Source organism: Panicum virgatum, chromosome 1N (assembly GCF_016808335.1).
Source record: "Panicum virgatum strain AP13 chromosome 1N, P.virgatum_v5, whole genome shotgun sequence".
In the NCBI taxonomy this organism is placed as follows: Eukaryota; Viridiplantae; Streptophyta; class Magnoliopsida; order Poales; family Poaceae; genus Panicum; species Panicum virgatum.
The window spans coordinates 48,545,577-48,565,730 of record NC_053145.1 but is presented as its reverse complement, the minus strand read 5'-3'; the positions used below and the strand labels follow the sequence as shown (position 1 = coordinate 48,565,730).

General features: G+C 46.0%; 1 protein-coding gene and 1 long non-coding RNA gene across 4 annotated transcripts; one reads left to right on the top strand and one right to left on the bottom strand.

Annotated features, from left to right (window-relative positions):
• The first annotated feature begins 183 nt into the window (after positions 1 to 183).
• Positions 184 to 10,312, top strand: LOC120656298. 3 transcript variants are annotated; one of them, XR_005667864.1, is made up of 5 exons: positions 184 to 491; positions 956 to 1,294; positions 2,446 to 2,998; positions 5,423 to 5,543; positions 9,607 to 10,312. It is a non-coding gene; the product is annotated as an uncharacterized LOC120656298 (long non-coding RNA). The 3 variants fall into 3 exon arrangements; XR_005667866.1 differs by having other exon boundaries at positions 184 to 513; XR_005667863.1 differs by having other exon boundaries at positions 184 to 1,294.
• An 861-nt stretch (positions 10,313 to 11,173) lies between these two features.
• LOC120656296 lies at positions 11,174 to 12,531 on the bottom strand. The gene is made up of 2 exons (XM_039934348.1): positions 11,841 to 12,531; positions 11,174 to 11,459 (listed from the first exon to the last, which is right to left on the bottom strand). Exon 1 carries the CDS (start codon positions 12,494 to 12,496, stop codon positions 12,029 to 12,031), a length of 468 nt encoding a protein of 155 aa, XP_039790282.1. The 5' UTR covers positions 12,497 to 12,531; the 3' UTR covers positions 11,174 to 11,459; positions 11,841 to 12,028.
• Positions 12,532 to 20,154: the final 7,623 nt, after the last annotated feature.

The following is a 20,154-nucleotide window of genomic DNA, read 5'->3' as shown; positions in this document are numbered from 1 at the left end:
CCTGATTAGAGGCCTGCACAAAGTTTCTCATGAACTGTGATTCATTGCAACTTCTATGAGACCTACCTCAGCGACTCAGATCTCCATATTTCTGCAAACCTTTTGGTTCTTAGGTTCAATTGTTTCATGCTATCTTTCGGACTTCCTGCCACGTGCGAAGCACGGGGGTACCCGCTAGTTTTCTCTTTATTCCTGCTGCAAAGAGGAGAGACTATGTCTGCTGCAGCTCCATGAATCTTGATTTAGTTGTTGTCTTGCCTTGTGTATGTGCAAAGCATTACAAAGATGAGTTCAGTTAGCAACTCGGCACACCCTTCTGCTGCTTTTTCCCTGATTTTATTGTATGCCTCTGTATATATTTAATAAGTGAGGTTGATGGGTTTGAGATCATTTCCGGCTACAGTAAGAAGGATTCATCTTTGCTGTTTGCGGCTGGCTGAAGCTTGATTTTGTTGGCCCTTCCTCTTGTGTGTTTGCTAAGACTTGCGAAGGTGAATTCAATCTCCCTACATGGTACAACCTTCTACGCATTTTCATATTCACTGGGTTAGCTTTGTTAGCCACAGCACAGCAGGTTCAAATGTTCTCCATGACTCCATGCATTTAGAAAAGAGAAGAAGCTTAGCTTTAGTATTCCAGGCTTTCCATTTCCACTTCTTGCGAATAAGATAAACCATGTTTGATTGCAATAGCATCATGTTTGAATATGTTTCACTAGATTTGTCCAATAATTTTGTTTGCATCTGATAGGCAAGTATTCGCGAATTTCATCCCTTCTTACAAATAGGATACACCATGTTTGATTGAAGTAGCATCATGTTTGTAGTTATTTCACTAGATTTGTCCAATTTTGTTTGCATCAGCTTTCTGTCTGGTAGAAAAGTATTCGGGAGTTCTATCCCTTACTCTAACCATGGTAGTATTATTATATACATAATGAATATTGCCCATGCAGTACAAACAGGTAAACAAGGATGGTTACCACAAGAAGAGGATATACTCCTTTTGTTTATCAGATGGAACCACCTGCTTTCTACTTGACCCGTTCAGCTAGATGTATTTTTAAAAATTTCATGACTGCAAACCGTGTAATCTTCGTTTTGGATTTCTGAACTATTACATAGTTTAGTACTTTGCATGCTTATTTGGATCAATATTCCAAACTACCAGCTGGAATATTTGGTAGCTGTAATATATGATTAGACACAACCTAACAGGCTGCGGAGGCAACACAGTCAATGCCCATGCAAAAGGGACTAAACTTATTCGGCTTGTGAAACAGACTTCTATAAAGGTATTGCAGTGCATCTGTTTTTACCTTTCAAATATTTTGTATATCGATGTTTTATAGCTCTTAGTTTTGCTGATGGTAAAATGTTCTAGTAACTTTAGTGAAGAGTAGGCCCTCTTGTGTTGCCGTCTTTCCAGGATGCTTGAGCCTTTGGTCGAAAGCCACCGCTCATGCACCTTTGATCGAAATAATAATGCTGGAGCACCTGACCCCCTGCCTGCAGAGTGCAGGCAGCGTTGTTTCGACGCGGGGGTGTTTAGTTGGTGAAAAATTTTGGATTTAGCTACTGTAGTATATTTTGTTGTTATTTGATAATTAATATCCAATCATGAATTAATTAGCATCATTAGATTCATCTCGTAGGAATCAGTTAGACTATGTAATTAGTTATTTTTTAATTGTATTTAATGCTCCATGTATGTGTTTGAAAATTCAATGTGACGGGTACTGCGTAATTTTTTTTGGGAACTAAACACAGCCGCAGCTCTCTCTCTTCACTAAAGACGCAGCTCTCTCTCTCTCTCTAGCAGCTGGCCCCCCTCTCCTTTCACGGACGCAGCTCTCTCTCCAACGAAGCAGCGCAACGGCCGGCGGCCGCTGCCCGCCTCCCTCGGATGCCCGGCCGCGCAAAGCTTCTCGCCCGCCCCTGCTTTACAGCTACGGAGAGTCACGTCGTGCCCACGCTCAACCTAACCCGCTGGGTGGATGCCGAGTGCAGTGTGGGCCCCCCCCCCCCCCCCCCCCCCCCCCCCCGAGGATAGCCGGCCAGCCGTGCCCACGCTAAACCCCTAGCCACCGGGTACAAAAATAACCCACCCTACTGTGTAAACGCAAATTTTTTTCGACAGAATCTTACTAATTTGAATTACTAAATAAAATTTATTTACACAACTTTTTGCACAGATAGGTTGTAAATCACGAGACGAGTTTAATGATACTAATTAATCCATGATTAATTAATAATTAGCGATGGTTACTGTAGTATCACTGTTGCAATCATGGATTAAGTATGCTCATTAGATTCGTCTCGCGATTTACAGTTCATCCATGTAAAAAATTTTATAAATAGACTTCATTTCATTTAGTATTTCAAATTAGCAAGATTCTTTCACTAAATTTTGTATTTTTGCGTTTACATGGTGTAAACTAAACAGGGCCTAAGATTCCATTCCAGAGCCGCTCTTGATGGAGTTTCTTCCCCCATCCGCGCCGCGACACCAGGAGAGAAGGAAGGAGAGGGAACCAGAGAGCGAGATCAGGGAGGAGAATAAATTCGAGAGGAGCAAGGAGAGCCGAAGGAGGAAGCCCAACAGGGACGACGACCCGGAGCCGCGCCGGCCGCACGGCTGCTGCGACGCCGCCCAACGCAGCCGTTCGCCCTCGAGCCGCGCCGCGCTATGTCCTCGTTGCCGGGTACCTCGACGCCGAGCAAGCGAGCACGAGTTCGACGACGACGTCCACGAGGGGAAGCAGATGACAAGCCGTCGCTGCCGAGCCGCTGGAGTGTGACCTCGACGCCACCTTCGTTGCTGCCGCCGACGCAAGCGAGAAGAGTGGACGACGAGGCCAAGACCGAACCACGAGCATCCAAGACGAACCGCGCGCACGGCGACGACGAAGGCCGCGCCGACCCGCTGAACCGCGAGCTCCTCGCCACGGCCGCAACGTCGTCTTGCACCGCCCAACGAACCGTCCTCGAACCCCACGGTGAGCAGCACGACCTCTCCACCGCCCCCGCTGCCTTGCTGCCCGGCCATGTCGCCGATGCGACCTCTGCCTTGCCGTGACTTGTGACCGTGATCCGGCCGTTGAACCGAGCTTGGACTCGCACAGTGGCGGACCAACTTTGTAGAGTTTGGACGAACATAGCTTGAGGTTTAGAGCTCTACTGTTTTGGCTGCGCGCACGCCGGCGGCAAGAGGCCACTGGCTTCGAGTGCGCGCACGCCCTCAAGATCACCACTGCGTGCGGCGTGCGCCGCCCGGCGTGCCTGTCTTTGCACAGAGCACAGCAGGGACAGGGCGCATCCATTTGGTGGGCAGTGGGCTCATGGAATAAGGCTCTTTTGCTCCATGCACTAGGAGGGTAGCGTGCTTTGCCGCGCCCGTTCTGGCTTTACGCTGCCCTGCATCGTGCTAGGGACGTAGGGTGCGATCGGAGACGATAAGCAGTACTATATTGTTCAGCCTGTATAAGGTGCAGGACTCATTAAGTGGGCAGATGACTAAAGATGTGATAGTATTAAAACATTCGTGTTTTATAACACAATTAGGAATGGCTGATCCATCTTTACATAGCCACGCAACATAGCATGGTTACTGAACAAAAAGAGTAAATAAAAACATTGGAGTGCGAACACTTATCGGTTATCACGTCTATGTGACCCTTGCACACTGATTATTCCAAGAGCGTCAGATAGAAGGAAAAAAAAGCATTTTTAGCATTATTACTGCTCTTTCAGTGAAAAGGATGAGTAAATTTTTTATTGTCTGCTTGTCAATGTCAGTCAAATAATTGAACACACTTATCTTTTCAAAATAAAAAATTGAACACACATAAAGTAGTAAAATTTATCTGGCATTTACAAAACTGGGTACAAAAGGCAATATCAATTACATAAATTCACAATGTTTGATTGCACTTCATCGAACAGTTTGGGCTATATACGCGTGTGTGTGTGTGTGTGTGTGTGGAAACTACTGATTACTTTAGCTCATAGTCACCAGTAAAGTGCAGACTACTGTTCTGAAGAATCCAAGTCTAAGGCTCGGAAAGACAAATCAAGTAACGATTGCATCCAGGTTAACTAAGGGCAAAATTAGAGAACACCCAGGCGTGGGAGTGGCCAGGAAAGATGGGAAACTACCCATTTGCTCACACTGCACCAATTCAACCTAAAGGACGCACATTTGGCAATTAAAAACTCAAATCATGTGACTCCATGACTGAAAAAATGCATTCGATCTGAGTTCAATTTGGAGCAAGATCACATAAGAAAGATTGTAAGAAGCAAGGAGCTCATTGGGTTAGGAGACTGACCAAGTGACTGACGGTTAGGAGAACGCGTCGTGAGGGACGAGCGCCCCCAGGCCGTGAAAAGCATGAACCGACGCACAGTAGCAACACGTCAGGTGCTCATTGGGTTAAAACGGTAGATGCACTCCCGTCCTCGGATTTCTTAGGGGCTTAAGAGACTAAGAGAGGTTACTTATTTGTGGAATTGTGGTTGAGCTACCGGTGCGGCATGCCCTTCCGTGTGTCCACGATGACATTTTGTGCTGTTGCCTCGCCCATTTATCTCTCTTGATTGTACTGTGCACACTGCACACCTCCGTTTAGCATGGAGCCTCCTGCCCCTGTACTCGTAGAACCCAACACCATGGCCTCGGGCTGCCGAGATGCGGTGAGAGTAGACCAGCCTAGTGTAGTGGTAACTTATCCTAATTTAGTGACAGTACTGAGATCATCATTTTTCGAATTTTCTACAAGTTATTTCAATCACATGCTACTTGATTAAGCAGCAAATTAAATGCTATAGGCATCCATTGATCCACAATGTTGGTAAGGATCCCTACACAAATATGTATGTCTGCCCTCTGCCTGGTTCTTGTGCCATACAGTGATGACCAAGGTAAGCTACTTTTAGCTAGGTACCAGTATCAGTCGTCGCCATTTAACGCTAGTGTAGTGGGGTCCACAATATCCTTAAATTTCTCTTTGTCAAGGACATTGGTACTAAAAATTGGTACACGAAATATATCATTCTAAGGCAAAGAATTGTTACTTTGTTCTACTTCTCAAAGAAAATGAAGTATTCTAAGAACTCCGAGGGTAAAGCATCAAAATTTTCTCTCCAGTCTACCTAACAATGCATGGGCATCCTGTTACACAAAAAAAAAATCTATCAATTAGGATGACCTTTCTTCCCATAATGATCTCCATAAGAACAACAACATAAGAACACATATCAACCTTGATGCTGAGTTCTCCCATATCTATAACTAGATAAATGGCTTCACATCGCTTCACATGCTTGAAAATTATGAAATTTACAGAATGCAAAAACATAAGGAACCAATGTAACTTCTACAAGAAATTTATTTTGCTCAAGGAAAATATTGACAACTGCAGGTGGATCAAGCCGGCGGAGTCCATTCACGCCGCCTATCACCAACAAAATCCATCTGCACCGGAGCGTGCCACCCCCCTCATGAGTTCATGATCGCCCACCCCCAGCAAGTACTAGCGGCCTGTAAGTTTATTCCACTCAATCCGTCTTCTTCTTGATTGATTGTCGTTTCCCCTCTTGGAACTAGCTATTTAGTTATATAATCATAAAAAAGCATAGTTTTTAACGGCCTAGTCACAATAATTGCTTTCTCATTTACACATGATACAACGAACACCTTGCAAAATGTCAAGATAACTTATCCTAATTCAGTGTCAACTGTGAGATCTTCTATTTTCTATTTTTCTACAAGCTGTTTCAGCCCCATGCTACTTGACTCACCATTGTCAGAGCCAATTGCTTTAGGATTCCACTTATGCACCATCTTGGAAAGGACCACCACACAATTATTCATGTCTGGCCTCGACTCTGGTTCTTCTTCCGTGCAATGATAAGCAAGCTTAGCTACTTCAAGGAGTGAGTTCCAGTCTACATCATTCAGCTCCAGTGTGGGGTCTACAATATTCCTAAATTTCTCTTCATCAAGGAAATTGGTTATGAAGGTTGGTACAAGTAATATAGCATTCTGCGGCAAAGAATTATCAACGAACTTTCTTCTCGTGATGATCTCCATAAAAACAACACCATAAGAATACACATCAACCTTGGTCCTGAGTTCTCCTATATTTGTAAGCATATAAATGACTTTATATCGAATCTAGTGCATGAAAATTTTAAAAATTGTAGAAGTCAGAAACAAAAGAAATCAATCTAACTTTTACAAAAGTTTTTTCTGTTCAAGAGAAGTATTGATTAATTCTAACTGCACAAGAAGAGGCGCTAAACTAATCCAGAAGCTTCGAGAATTTAGGTATGCAAATATCTAGAGCAGTGAGGATTGTACATACTTACATATTCCGGTGCGAGATATCCAAATATACCGGTAGGCTTTGAAGTGGATGACTTATCTTCAATAGTCCTGACCAAACCAAAATCTGAAACCTTAGCTCTCAAGTCTTGGTCTTGCAAGATATTGGAAGGATTTAGGTCTCTGTGCATGAACTTTTGCTGGGTCAATCCATGTAGATAGTTGATCCCATGGGCAACATCTAGAGATATCTTTATCCGTTGTGCCCATGTGAGGGAAGTATGACCACTTGGCTGTAGGTGCTTGCGCAATGTACCAGCTGATATGTACTCATAGACCAAGTACCTCTTAGTGTTGTGTATGCAGTAGCCAAGTAGTTTAACCAAATTGTGGTGACTCAATTTCCCAATAACATCTATTTCAAATGAGAACTCCTTCACCTGTTCAGTACCCATGGTGGCACTATTAAACTTCTTGACGGCAACTAGCTCCCCATTTAGATAACATTTGAAGACGACCGCAAACCCCCCTTTACCTAGGATCATATTGTTATTGAAGTTGTTTGTGGCATCTATCAGGACATTTATTGGTATTTTCTCCAAATGTGACACAGAGTGGCTTAATGAGAAAGAAAAATGTCAGTGAGCCCGCACTCCCAACTTAGCTGAGCACCCACGTCATCACTAATGTAGATTCTGCTCGTCACTCTATGACCTTTGAAAGTACGAATTCAAGCCACTCGGTGTCACATTTGGAGAAAATACTGATAAATGTCATAATTTATGCCACAAACAACTTCAATGACAATATGATCCTAGGTAAAAGGGAGTTTGTGGTCGTCTTCAAAGGTATTCTAAATGGGGAACTAGTTGCTATCAAGAAGTTTAATAGTGCCACCATAGGCACTGAACAAGTGAAGGAGTTCTTATTCGAAATAGATGTTATTGGGAAATTGAGTCACCGCAATTTGGTTGAACTAATTGGCTATTGCATACACAACAATGAGAGGTACTTGGTCTATGAGTACATGTCAGCCGGTACATTGTGCGAGCACCTGCAGCCGAGTGATCATGCTCCCCTCACATGGGCACAACGGATGAATATATCTCTAGATGTTGCCAACAGGATCGAGTATCTATATGGATTGAACCAGCAAAAGTTCGTACATAGAGACCTAAATCCTTCCAATATCTTGCTAGACCAAGACTTGAGAGCTAAGATTTCATATTTTGGTTTGGTCAGGACTATTGAAGATAAGTCATCCACTTTAAAGCCTGCTGGTACATTTGGACATCTCCACCGGAATATGCAAGTATGTATAATCCTCACTACTCTAGATATTTGCATACCTGAATTCTCAAAGCTTCTGGATTAGTTTAGCGCCTCTTCTTTTGTGGTTAGAATTAATCAATACTTGCCTAGAACAGAACAAACTTCTTGTAGAAGTTAGATTGATTTCTTATGTTTCTGCATTCTAGAATTTTAAACTTTTCATGCACTAGAAGTGATGTAAAGCCATTTATATGCTTACAGATATGCGAGAGCTCAGCACCAAGGTTGATGTGGATTCTTATGGTATTGTTCTTATGGAGATTATTACGGGAAGAAAGGTCATTGATAATTCTTTGGCTCAGAAAGACATATTACTTCTACCGATCTTCAAAACCTATTTCCTTGACAAAGAGAAATTTAAGAATATTGTAGACCCCACATTGGAGCTAAATGGTAAAAACTGGAACTCACTCCTGAAAGTAGCTGAGCTTTCTTATCATTGCACGGCACAAGAATCAGAGCAGAGGCCAGGCATGGATACTTGTGTGGGGCTCCTTTCCATTATGTTGGATAAGTGGAATCCCAAAACAATTGGCTCTGAAATGGGTCAGTCTAGTAGCATGAGACTGAAACAGGTTGTAAAAAAATTGGGAAATAGAACATTTTATAGATGACACTGAATTAGGATAAGTTACCTTGACATTTTGCAAGGTGTTCGTTGTATCATGCGTAAATGAGGAAGCAGTTATTGTAACTTGTCGGTACCCTACAACTGGGGTACCCACTCATACTGTGCCAAGACTCGCGTAGTTATCCGTAACTACGCCCTAAGGAGCTGAGCAGCCGGACCCCTGGGGTCCGACTCCATCTCACCGGACCAACGGTTCTGGACCTGCTTCCCGCTCGGGGACGGGTCCGGTGTCACCACGTGTCCAAGAGGTGGAAATGCTCAGTACCTGTGGCCGAGGACCCGGACCCCCGCAGGTGGGTCCGGGGCCTCCACGTGCCATCCGGACTCCCGCAGATGGTCCGGGACCTCCACGTGCCTATCCGGACCCCCGTGAGCTCTCGACTCAGCTAGCTGCTCGGGAGGGGTCCGGAGCCATCACGTGTCACGCAGACGCGGGCGCGGGTGCGGGCGCAAGCCTTTCGCTAGAAGCTCCCTCACCTACCCGCATTAAGTGCGAGTGGTTGAGGCAGGCTCTGCTACCTCTGGGCACGGGGCAGCTTTTGTCAGTCCACACTGTGGATCGCCAGTTACCGAGGCGGCTCGTCAGTTACCAAGACAAGCATTAAAGACTCAGCGTCGTGTGCATGGGCGACGAGTCATGATGACCAGCTACTGACTGGTGCAACAGTGCACACTGCTACAGTGGACTGAGTCAGTAGTTCGGTGCTTCATCATGACCTCGACGCGCGGCTGCAGAGGCTAGACTCTACTCTGACAGGACAGCTCAAGACCATCCCTGGACAAAAGCTACGCACGGAAGCCGACGACAAGATCTCCGGATCTGAGGCATTGATGGCCAAAGTGTAGTTTATAATACATTGCCGGGTCCACATGTCGGGGCCCCGCTCAGTGTACGTCTCCCCTTGGACATATAAAAGGGAGAGCACGCCCGCTAGAACACAGATCTCTCAGATCTCGGAGACTCTCTCGAGACTCAGCTGAGGATACACACAAGCTCACCCAGACCCAAGCAATACAGCACACAGTGGACGTAGGGTATTACGCTTCGGCGGCCCGAACCACTCTAAACTGCTGTGTTCATCGTGTTCTTCCTCTGAGATTGGGCTAATCCTAGCTAACCCCCGAGTACTCACCCTCTGGGCTGAGGCGGGTGCATTCCGCCACCCGGCTGTGGTTTGCCACACCACGACATAACTAGACCGTAAAAAACTATGGTTTTTTATGACTATATGACTAAATAGCTAGTTCCAAGAGGGGAAACGACAAATCAATCAAGAAGAAGACGGATTGAGTGGAATAAACTTACATGCTGCTAGTACTTTGATGAGGACATCACCGCATCGGATACACTCCCCGTCACGAATTCTACACCAAGTTCATTAGGAGGTCCAATGACAAGATCTCGTGCACATCGTTTGAATTTTGAGGTGCATTCATTTCTTATGTTACAGCCTAATATTCATGAGGACGGGGTGCTACTAAATTGTTTTGATGTCTTATTGTTTAGGAACATGGGATCAACAAATACACCAGCTTCAAGCTCTGTACAAAAGCGACAACAACTACATGCGCAAGACTGAGTCTACATGACAAGTACCTCTACTTCACATGGAATTCTGTACCAACATGTGTCGTCTTAGGGTCCATATCATACATGGTTGGAAAGATTATCAAGTCTACTTTCCAACCCAACAAACGGAGCACCATTTGGACTTCCCAATAAAGAGTTATGGTTGATTTACTGAAGGCTGCACAGAAGCTGAGAAGACGCGCGAGAACTTCAAGGGACTCCATGAATGCTAAGCCAGTTGGCCTTCCACCTCCCCAAGAAGTGGCCTGCGACCATAGCCTTCTAGGAGAGTTGTTTCTTTTTATAAATATCACTTATGAACTGCTCCAAAACTTGGGTTTTGCTTAGATTGATTCTGCACACTATGTGAGATTTCGCCTCTGTACCGGACCGACTAGGCTGCTACTTTGGTATGTGAAATCCCAACTTGCAATTTCAGATTCCCTTTACTAGTTCTGCTCGTGTTCTTGAACCGCTTGCAGGGATTAGCCTTCTTGGCGAGGTCAGCCGGGTTTTGTGCTCGGTTGATAACCATTGGAGCAGTGGTGTTGTGATTGCAAGGGAGACGATCTACTTGGTCGGAGCCCTTGGATCATCTACGTCGTGATCTCCACAATTCTACTTATCATCTACCTACCAAAAGATCGGGCCTCAGTTCCCATTATACTTGCTGGGGGTGGGCGATCATGAACTCATGAGGGGGGTGGCACGCTCCGGTGCAGATGGATTCTGCTGGTGGTAGGTGGCACAAATGGACTCCGCTGGCTCAATCCACCCGCGGTTGTTGAGCCGGTGTGCGCGGGGTGACGAAGCGGGGTTGAGCGCGAGGCGGAGTTGAGCACGTGGTGCTGCCGTTGCTAGCCTTGTTCGCACAAAGCCGGCGAGCGAAACAGGAGACGGAGAGGAGGGGGAGGGCGGCGGCTGTAGCACGCGGTGGGGCTTCCTTCGATCCGTGCGGCACCTGTTGGAGAGGGCTGGTTTCGAATGATGATTCTCGGAGGTGGAAGGTGAGATGCAATTGTTATGGGTGCAATTGTTGTAATAAGCACTGCATTGGACGACCTTAGGATGCGGGCAGTGGGACGACGGGGGGAGGCGAGAGCACCCGAAACGGTGCAAGAGGGAGGGGGGCGAGGCGAAGGCGAGTGCAGGGCGACGGCGCGAGTGCGGGGCGAGGGGACGGGGGGCATTGCCGGCAGCAGGTGGGGGGGTGGAGGAGACAATGGACATATCGCACGGGCGGCGTTCCTACCGCACATTGTACGGTGCACCGACTCCCGCTGTGGGATGAGACGAAGGTCACATGAGGCGGATGACCAAGCAAATTTTTGTCTCCCTTTTTTTAGATAAAGGAATATTGAACAATATCCCGGCCTCTATATCAAAGAGTTATATCCAGCCCTTATTACAAATTTTGAAAGCTAAACAAGAAGCAAATTACAAGCCACAAAGTCTATTACTAAACTGCCACCCGTTCCGTGCAAAGATGTCCATCGCCGTCACTTCCAAGGCGCGACATGCATCTGCAATCAAGCCTCTGTCCTCCACCTTTTGCAAAATCGCTCATGTCCTGGTAAAATAAGTGGCCCTGAAAAGGATCTGGAGAACAGTTTGTTTTTGAGTATTATGAAAAACTATATCATTTCTGGATAACCAGATTGACCAGAGAAGCGCACATAAGCCCGTGAACATAACTTTTTTCTTTTCCCATATAAAACCCTGCAGCCATGACCCGAATAAATGCACAATATTATTAGGTTTTGTAATACCGGGGGTGATGAAAATTATCCTCCAAAGTAACCTAGCCAAATAACAATTTTTTAGTAGTAGAGATTTAGTATTAGAGATAGAGAAAGATATTTTGGGCATTTTTGGAGATGCTCAACATCATGAGGTTTTGAGACAATGGCGTGGCATAAGCCCCTGCACCGCACAAAACTGCAAACAGGTGAATGTTAATTGAACCTCGAAATGATTTACCCAAATCGACAAGTGCAGCAGCGCTGGAATTCATACTGAGCTCGTTCAGATGCCGAAAACTATGGAAGACATGGGAATTTGGGGTGCTGATGTGTCCCTGTGACGGATCGTTCTGTTTTCTTTCTTGCCCTTTCTGAATTTTGAGCAAACTTCACAACTGCGATGCAACAGACCTCAAATGTGCATTCTTAGCTGTTTGGTTCCCCGAACCTCCTGGACGTGGAGCGCAGGAACAGGCTCCTCAGGCTGCGCCCGCTCTCCTTGGCCCGCTTCCCTGCTCCCCGCGCGTCTCCGCCCCGCGGCACGGTCGGCGCCGCCGCCGCGTGGTCGGCGATGACGAGGCCGGACTCGAGCTTCCACGCCACGCTGACGAGCTCGTACGTGTCCCACAACGACCGCGCGAAGTCCCGCGCCGCCTCGCGGGGCGGAGCTGCCGCCGCGGCCATGGCCTCCAGCTTGAACCGGGACGGTCGGTGCCGCGACGCGCCCGCGCGGGGGCGCGCGCCGGCGCCGGCCGCGTCGCTGTCGTCGCCGCCGGTCTCCGACGCCCGCGACGGCCGCGGGTTGCCCGAGTGCGCGTGCCACGCCTGCGCCACCGCCTTGAGCAGCTCCACGTCGACGTCGCCCGCCGCGCGCGGCTCCGCCGAGCTCTTCATGCCGCGCTGCCGCCGTGGGCCGCGTCCGTGCGGCGTTCGGCTGGGCGGCAGACGAGAATACGAGATCCGATTGAGCTTCAGCCGTTGGTTTGGCGGGTAACGGTAGCCTCTGGCTTGTCCGCATGTCAGCGTCACGTCTCGAGCACATGAGCCAAGATCAACGTCACGTCAGAGTGTCAGAGTGAAAATCCTGCAAACTTTCATCTGTGGCTGGATCTGTCTGTTTGATCTTCCATGGGCTTTCAGACTATCAAGCGTGTCAGCCAATGAGTTGAAGATACTCCAACAGGCTCTGCAACAAGTTCAGCTACTACATGCAGCAGGTCCGGATGCAAGGGGAATCGGGGCTCTGCGGACCCCTTTCACTGCTGCGGATGCTGCCATCCCAAGACGAAACTGCTATATACGGATTTGTAAATCCATGGCACCAACCAAGTCCAAGCGAAAACACTTGCTCGGCTTCTTCATCGATCGTCACCGGCTGCCCAGCAGAGCGCTTTTCCACCACCGCCACATCGCCCCGGATGCAACCTGTTAACTGCCCCTTCTGTGGCCAGTCCAAATCGCAAGATCACTTGCTTCTGCTGCTCAGCATTGTCCACACGCGGCCAACATCTGGTTTCTTGCCCGCCTGGGCTCCCGCAGTGCGGACGCACGGCCACTTTGGTATGTGCAAACAATCAATTCCTCGAAAGAAAAAAAAAGAGAGAGCACAGCACGCCTTGGCCTTGTGGTTTCATGCACCGATCAATTCACCATGAATCTTGTTTACAATTGACCTGGATGAAGTCCAGAACAGATGCATACTATTCCTGACAAATCAATGTGGTTGGGTCGGCCGCTACCAGGTTCGATAGATAGGAGCATCTTTCCAAGCTCGACGCGCAGGTGCATTACGTTTGGAGGCTAGCAAGTGAAAGAGATGCGTTGGTGTGGTGGAGACATGTGTGGCTGTGTCTAGGAAGAATCAGTATCGGGTGTCTGCCATGCCTCGTTATCCTCTTGCTTGACATGTGTGCGGCCATGGAGATTGTAGCCGTCCGTGTAGGAGTAGGAGTGTAGGACTACCCAAGGAGTTGACTCGACTAGAGCAAATGGATGCATGGAAGAGGAGATGAAAAACAAAAGACGTAGAAGGAAGAAAAAAAAACTGATTTTGGGATGCTTAAAATGCAAGAACTTTCACAGGAAAGATGTTCGATTCTCTTCGAGCTTGTTGAAACAAACAACTTCATAGGAAACAATCTGATTTCTTTAGAATTTGAATAAATTCATGGGTTGCCGTTCAGTGAACCCCCTTTTCACCTTTTGGAAGTTCCACTGGAATATTTCAAAAAAAGGTTCCACTGAACTTGTATTTTCAGGATCATCTAACATGACAAGGGCTGCCACTTATCTGAATCATATCTCCTTGGAGTGCTACACGATGTTGCAGCCCTTTTGGATTTTGACCGAACAATCAGTCGCCAGAAAAAAGTGCGTTTAGTGAGCATCCACATGCATCCAGTCTAAGCACACAAAAAAAAGAAAGAAAAAGAACCACTTCGATGTTCGATCATATATGCGCGGATCTCGACGGAGCACTCAAAGTTCACGGTTCCAACTTCCAAGCTTACAATCATTGCCGGGTGGACCTCTAAATCTTCTGCATCCATTGGAGGATGGAGGGAACACAATAATGGCACTAAAAATGGTTCCTGTAAAAAAAAAGGCAGTGAGAATGGTTGATGAAGAGAGACTATTATTTCCACTGACACTGGCGACATCGACGAACACTTCAAATCCCCACCCACCAGCACTAAACTTGTAGTGGCAGATTCCAAGCGAATCTGCCATAGTTCTGTTTTCTTGTTTTAGTATTTGTTGTGATTTATATGCCTGCTAAGTTACAATTACTAGGATACGCTTAAGGGTACTATGATCTGCTAGCTAGTCAGCCGAGGCTTAAATCCTCGCTGTTTAGCTTGTAGTAGTAGTATGTTGGTGAATCCTCACTAGTAGTTTCAGGTTCAGAAACGATCTGCGTGAAAAGATTGCCGTCGCGTCACCATTGCCATCGGCTCTACGGCGATCGATCGACAGAAACGGATATCCTGCATTTGTCCTGGTCACAGAGAGATGGGTAAGCTCCGTGCCCGTGGACGTGTGACTCGGTGACCAGTGCGGGATGAGCACATGACGGCGACCACTGCGCTGCCGTCCATCTGCTCCTCCAGAGCCCGGAGGAATCCTTGTCCTACCGCCTGAGGCGTCATCTGACTTTGCCTTGCAAACACGAGCACCACACAGCAAAAGCTGATTCCCTTGGTGCTTCGTTCGTTTTCTGAAGAAGGAAGTAGGAAAGAGTGCCGAAACTCTGTGGAGTTTCTGCCTCGCTTACTGATCGATAGGCAGGGAAGTTTCAGCAATGTTATCATCTGGCGACGGCCACGTACCAAGTGCCGGATTTCTCTGGAGTATCAGGGCATCCTAGGAGTATTCTGATCACGGGAATATTTGCCCGGTCAGTTCCTGCACATGGCTCCGTGTGGTTCGGGAGGAATAAAAGGACGTGGCAGCCAGCAAAAATTGCCAAATTTTGGAGAACTTCTGCCGCCCAAGATACATCTTTCCTCTACATTTAACGTAGGAAGGTGAGTTTTCTTTTCCTACCTTTGAGAGGTACCATCTGAATATCTGATGCCAATGCATCATCCTCGATCTAGGAACAGTACATGTTCCACGTAGACAGATTGGGACACCATGATAAGGTCCAGACCTCATCAGCACCACCCAATCCTTCCAATTTTGACACGTAGGGACTGCTGGTCTGCTGCAGACCTGGGCAGTGTATGCGACGTGTCAAATGCCACGGTTGCGTGTGGCGTATCGCGTATGGTCCTTGTAGTACTACTAGTCATGAAGGATCGTCTCGAAAATCATGTTTTGTGGCTCCGTTTGGTTCGTCTGTGCTATTTCGTAACACGAATTTTTTTACATACATGAAGTACTCCCTCCGATTTTTTTTAAATGACGTTAGGACATCAACTTTTAGCTTATTTGTAGTGTAAAATTTTGTCTGAAACGTCAAATATTAAGGTACGGAGGTAGTACTAAATAAAGTTTATTTACAAAATATTTTCACAAATAGACGTAACTTTTCGCGATGAATTTAATAATGATAATTAATTAATGATTGACTACAGTAATACTACAATAACCATCCTCTAATTGTGCGGTCAAATGCCTCATTAGATTCGTCTCGCGAAGTAGCACATGAGTTGTGAAGTTAGTTTTGTAAACTGATTTTATTTAGTACTCCTAATTATTAGTCAAAATTTGTACTACTTACGCTAGCACTCAAACCAAACAGGGCAGTACGTTCTGTTTGATGTGGCCAAGTTGTTCCTTGTGCTTCTTGTTGAAAGACGCGCCGTAGTTTTCTTCCAGGAAGAGAAAACCTCGTTGACTAGTTTCGCAGTCATTTTTGGGAGGGTAGATCTTGATTACTCTTTTTGTTTTTAATAAATACTAGCAGAGTGCACATGCGACATACATATGTTTTTATAAAGAATCTAGTAAAACTACTATATTAATGTGATATTCTAGGTGGTTAATATCCATATGCAAGATCTAATGGTGATCATGGTCCAAATGGTGATGATTTGGGCAAAAAATGCACATGGTTCACAAGGGTTAAATTTGTGTCAAATTTGAGTTTGAATTGGACCAAATTTGGCCAAATAGAGAATTTAAAAGTTTGAATTGAGAAATGAGGTGAATTTTGTGCAAAAGAGTGGCAGAGATAGAAAAAAGTCAAATTGGTGCATTGAATTCAAAAACAAATCAAAATTTAAAACACTTCGATGAAATTTCCAAGTGTTTGTTTTTGGTCGAGTAGCAATGAAGCATTAAAATTTCTAAGTCAAAATATAAAATCGGTGCTTCTGCTTTAAAATTTTTAGCTAAACATTAAGTTTTGGCCAAACACAGTACTTGTAGTATGAGCTACACAGTTCATTATGGAAGAAAGTTTCGATGATAATTTTGAAGATTCGAATTTCTTTTGGCTAGCCAAAATTGGCTGAAAGTTGCCGATTTCGAGATGAAGTGAAATGTTCTAAGTGTTGGAATGCAGTGAGAAAGGACAAACTTGGGCCTTGAATTTAAGCACATTTTGTTTGTTTACAATTTGATCGAGACACAATTTTACACAACACAGACATGGAAATGTAATACAGACAAGGGCATGCTTGGTTGGATAGGGTACATGAATAATCTGAAGCCTAATGCCTGATAAAGTAAGTCGTCCTTCTTCTAACATATCTGCAACGATTCATGAAACATCCAGTTTGAGATAGATGCAATAATTAATAGTTGACACCAACTGACACTTCATACATAAGAACCAAGGAATACACAATTTAGTAGAACCACTAGAAAGGCTGGCGCGGCGTTGCCGCGCCGTGACCTGTGGACCAATGATCATTAGAAAGGGTGAAAATGTTTATACGAAATTTTGGACTGGGGGCAGCGGACGCTCGGTACGGCGGACGTGGCGCAGGGCTCACCGCCAGTCGCGCGTAGGCCAACCGTCCCCGGGGGGCCAGAGGCAGCACGGCGGCGCGAGGTTGCTTGCCGGGGGAGAGGGAGGCAGGCCTCCATGGGGAGAGAGAGAGAGGGAGGAAGGGAAGGAGGCACGGCGGACCGGCGAGGAGGTGGTGGCGTGAGACGGCGTGCTCCTGGTCACCGGCGAGGAGGGAGGAGCGCGGGCACCGCCCAGATCCACTTGAGCTCGGCGCGGCGGAGCTCGAGGCCGCGAACTGATTTCTTGTCCATCTAAATATTGAAAAGAGTTAAATTGTCAAGTGAGCTTTGTAATCAATATTAGTTGGTGTTTGTGCGAATGCCAAGCAGATAGTAAGCTGAGAGATTGTTGCGTTGCACATGTGGTTGTTGTAATGCTTTCTTGTATTTAACCAATTTTGATTGAACATTTTTAAATAATTTATGTGGCAACTCATTGGTTCCATATTACCTGTTTATAGGTAGCAGTGCTACGGGTGATCAATAATAGATCTCATTTGTAAACCATTTTTTTTAGCAAAGCCATGATGCAATAGATCCTAGATTAAATATCCAAATCTTGTAACCATAAATACTATTTAGAATAAAATGGGTCTCATTGCCTATATGCCATAAATTGAAGTAAAGAATGCAGATAGATTTCTAACCACTTGACTTTTGGGCATTCACAAATGCAAACTCAATTAGTAACAACTAATATAGTAGCTACAGCTACAGTGGAATAAACAGCCTGACTGCCTAACACATGCTAGCAAAAACGAATTTTCCTAAGATAGAGAGAAGTGCTGCAGAGCATGTTTAAAGTAGTAAGAAAAAAAACTATAGCAAAGATTTGAGTTTATATTGCAAGCATTTTATAGTTACATAACCCCTTGATGCATTTTATATCACAAGCTATAGAGAAGATCACGATTTAAATCCCCCATGCCAATTCGAAGGATCACTCTATGTAACATCCCAGTTTTCATCACAATTAAGGGGGGGAGTGTTGAAATATACTCCCTCCGTCCGGAAATGATCTACGTATTTTGACTAGGAAAAGTCAAACTTTATAAACTTTGACTAATAATTAGTTAAATTATATGTATAATTAGTTTATAAAATTTATGTCAATACATATGTATTCAAAGAGGTTTTGAGATGACATTGAGTTATTCGTAATTGACATTATATTCTAAGAGTGATTAATAAGTCAAACTTTACTTCGAATGACTTTCTCTAGTCAAAATATGTAGATCATTTCCGAACGGAGGGAGTACAATGCAAACATCTAGAAGGTTCTATAAAAATAAGTATAAACCATGGCATAATTTGTTCACCATGACAAGGTTCTAGAATGCTCCACAAGAATCATAAGAAGACATGAAGCTTGGATATTTTCTTGTCATGGTAAAACTTAGAATTTTCTAGAAATAGATATTTGTAGGGAATTTCCTAGAGTGTGACATGTGTCACTCATCCAAGAGGGTATGGGTGTCTATATAAGGAGGGTGCCACCCCTTGCCATGCCATACTACTCCACTCCATCCCACACACATCCAAGGGCATGGTAGAAGTGAGCATAGGTAGAGTGTGCTAGGTTAGCCACCACAAGGTGTGTTAACTTTGTTGCTCCAATAAGATAAATGTCTTTATAAGTGTTAGTCTTCCGGTTAAGCTTAGTACTTAGTGTATAAGTTGTGATCCATCGAAGGTTGGTTCTGTCATCCGGGATCACAAAAGGGTTTGGGCTTCATCGAAGGTTGGCTCTGCCACCCGGAAGCCAGTTTCATCTGTTGGTAGGCTCTGCCTCCCGGAAGCAAAAGGCGGCTCTGTCGTCAAAAAGGACCCGGTACACTGAGTAACTAGAAGCTGACCGACTCTGAAGTGAGTTGGTGTAGATCCTCAACTTAGTAGGGCCACCTCAATTTCCAACAATCACTAAAATAAAACTTATGTTGCAATTAAACTAATAACGTAAAATAATACTAACGTCATATGAAGTATTACATAACTACTAGGCAAACTATTTTATACTCTTGCCTTGCGTTAGTACATTCGTTCCCTTCAGTAACCAGCATACAAAAATCATCTCGCCTCTTTCCATAGAAGCCTCTCGAGTCACCGTACCACGCCATAATTCCTAGACAATCATGACAGCGCCTACCTCCTTCGACATAACTTCATCATCCCCTGGAAGCCACAGAGTACCCACACCATTGACCTTGAAATGACCCGTCATGACTCACTCCATTTCCTGGAAGCCGGCAAGAGTGCTCACAATACTAAATAACCCGTCATGCAAATATGGCGGCACCCACCTCGCCATAAATTGGGGTCGTCGCACACAGTGCCGGCCGAGATTTTTCTCCGCCGCGCGAACCGCCTCACCTCGTCTATAAAAGAAGCCGACGCCCCCTCCCTGCCGTCCCCACCCGCGCTCGCTCACACTCGCGCACGCGCGACACGCCGGCCCCACGACGGGACCGCGCACTGCCGTCGGCACCACACCGTGCCGCCCACCTCCGCGTCCCCACCTCGCCCACGCCACTGCAGCGTCCTCACCGGCTTTGCCGCCTCGACGCTCGCGCCTTCAGCGCTGCCACTGTTCGCATTGACGACGAGCTGCCGCAGCCCACGCCGTCGCCCGTCCCTGCGCGACGCCGCTGCTGCTCTCCTCGCCTATAAAAGGAGCGAGGCCGTGACGAGCCCCGTCACCAGCCCAAGCACACCGAGCCGCTTCGTTCCGCTAGCTGAACCACTCCTCACGAGCCCAGCTCACTCACGAGACGAAGCTCCAACAGTTGACCCTCTTCCTCGAGCTGCTCCGCGCCAAGGTGAGATGGCAGGTAGCTCCCCGACCATTAACTCCCAACACTAATAAAGGCCCAAAACATCCACCAGGCCGTGAGCACTTAATCCAAATCATTCTATTATCGGAATTAAATACCGACCAATACTATAAACTCAATATCTCCTTCATATCAACTCCTTTTCACATAACTCTTTTTTCTAAACTCTCCTCAAATCATATACTATCTATTCCTCACATTTTCATCTCTATTTGAGCTTATTGCTTGCTTGTGTTTGTTTGCCGGTTGTGCCGTTTTCAC

What these genes read in the sequence shown, in the direction of transcription:
- LOC120656296 (XM_039934348.1), bottom strand. Translation starts at nt 12,496, where the DNA reads ATGAAGAGCTCGGCGGAGCCGCGCGCGGCGGGCGACGTCGACGTGGAG.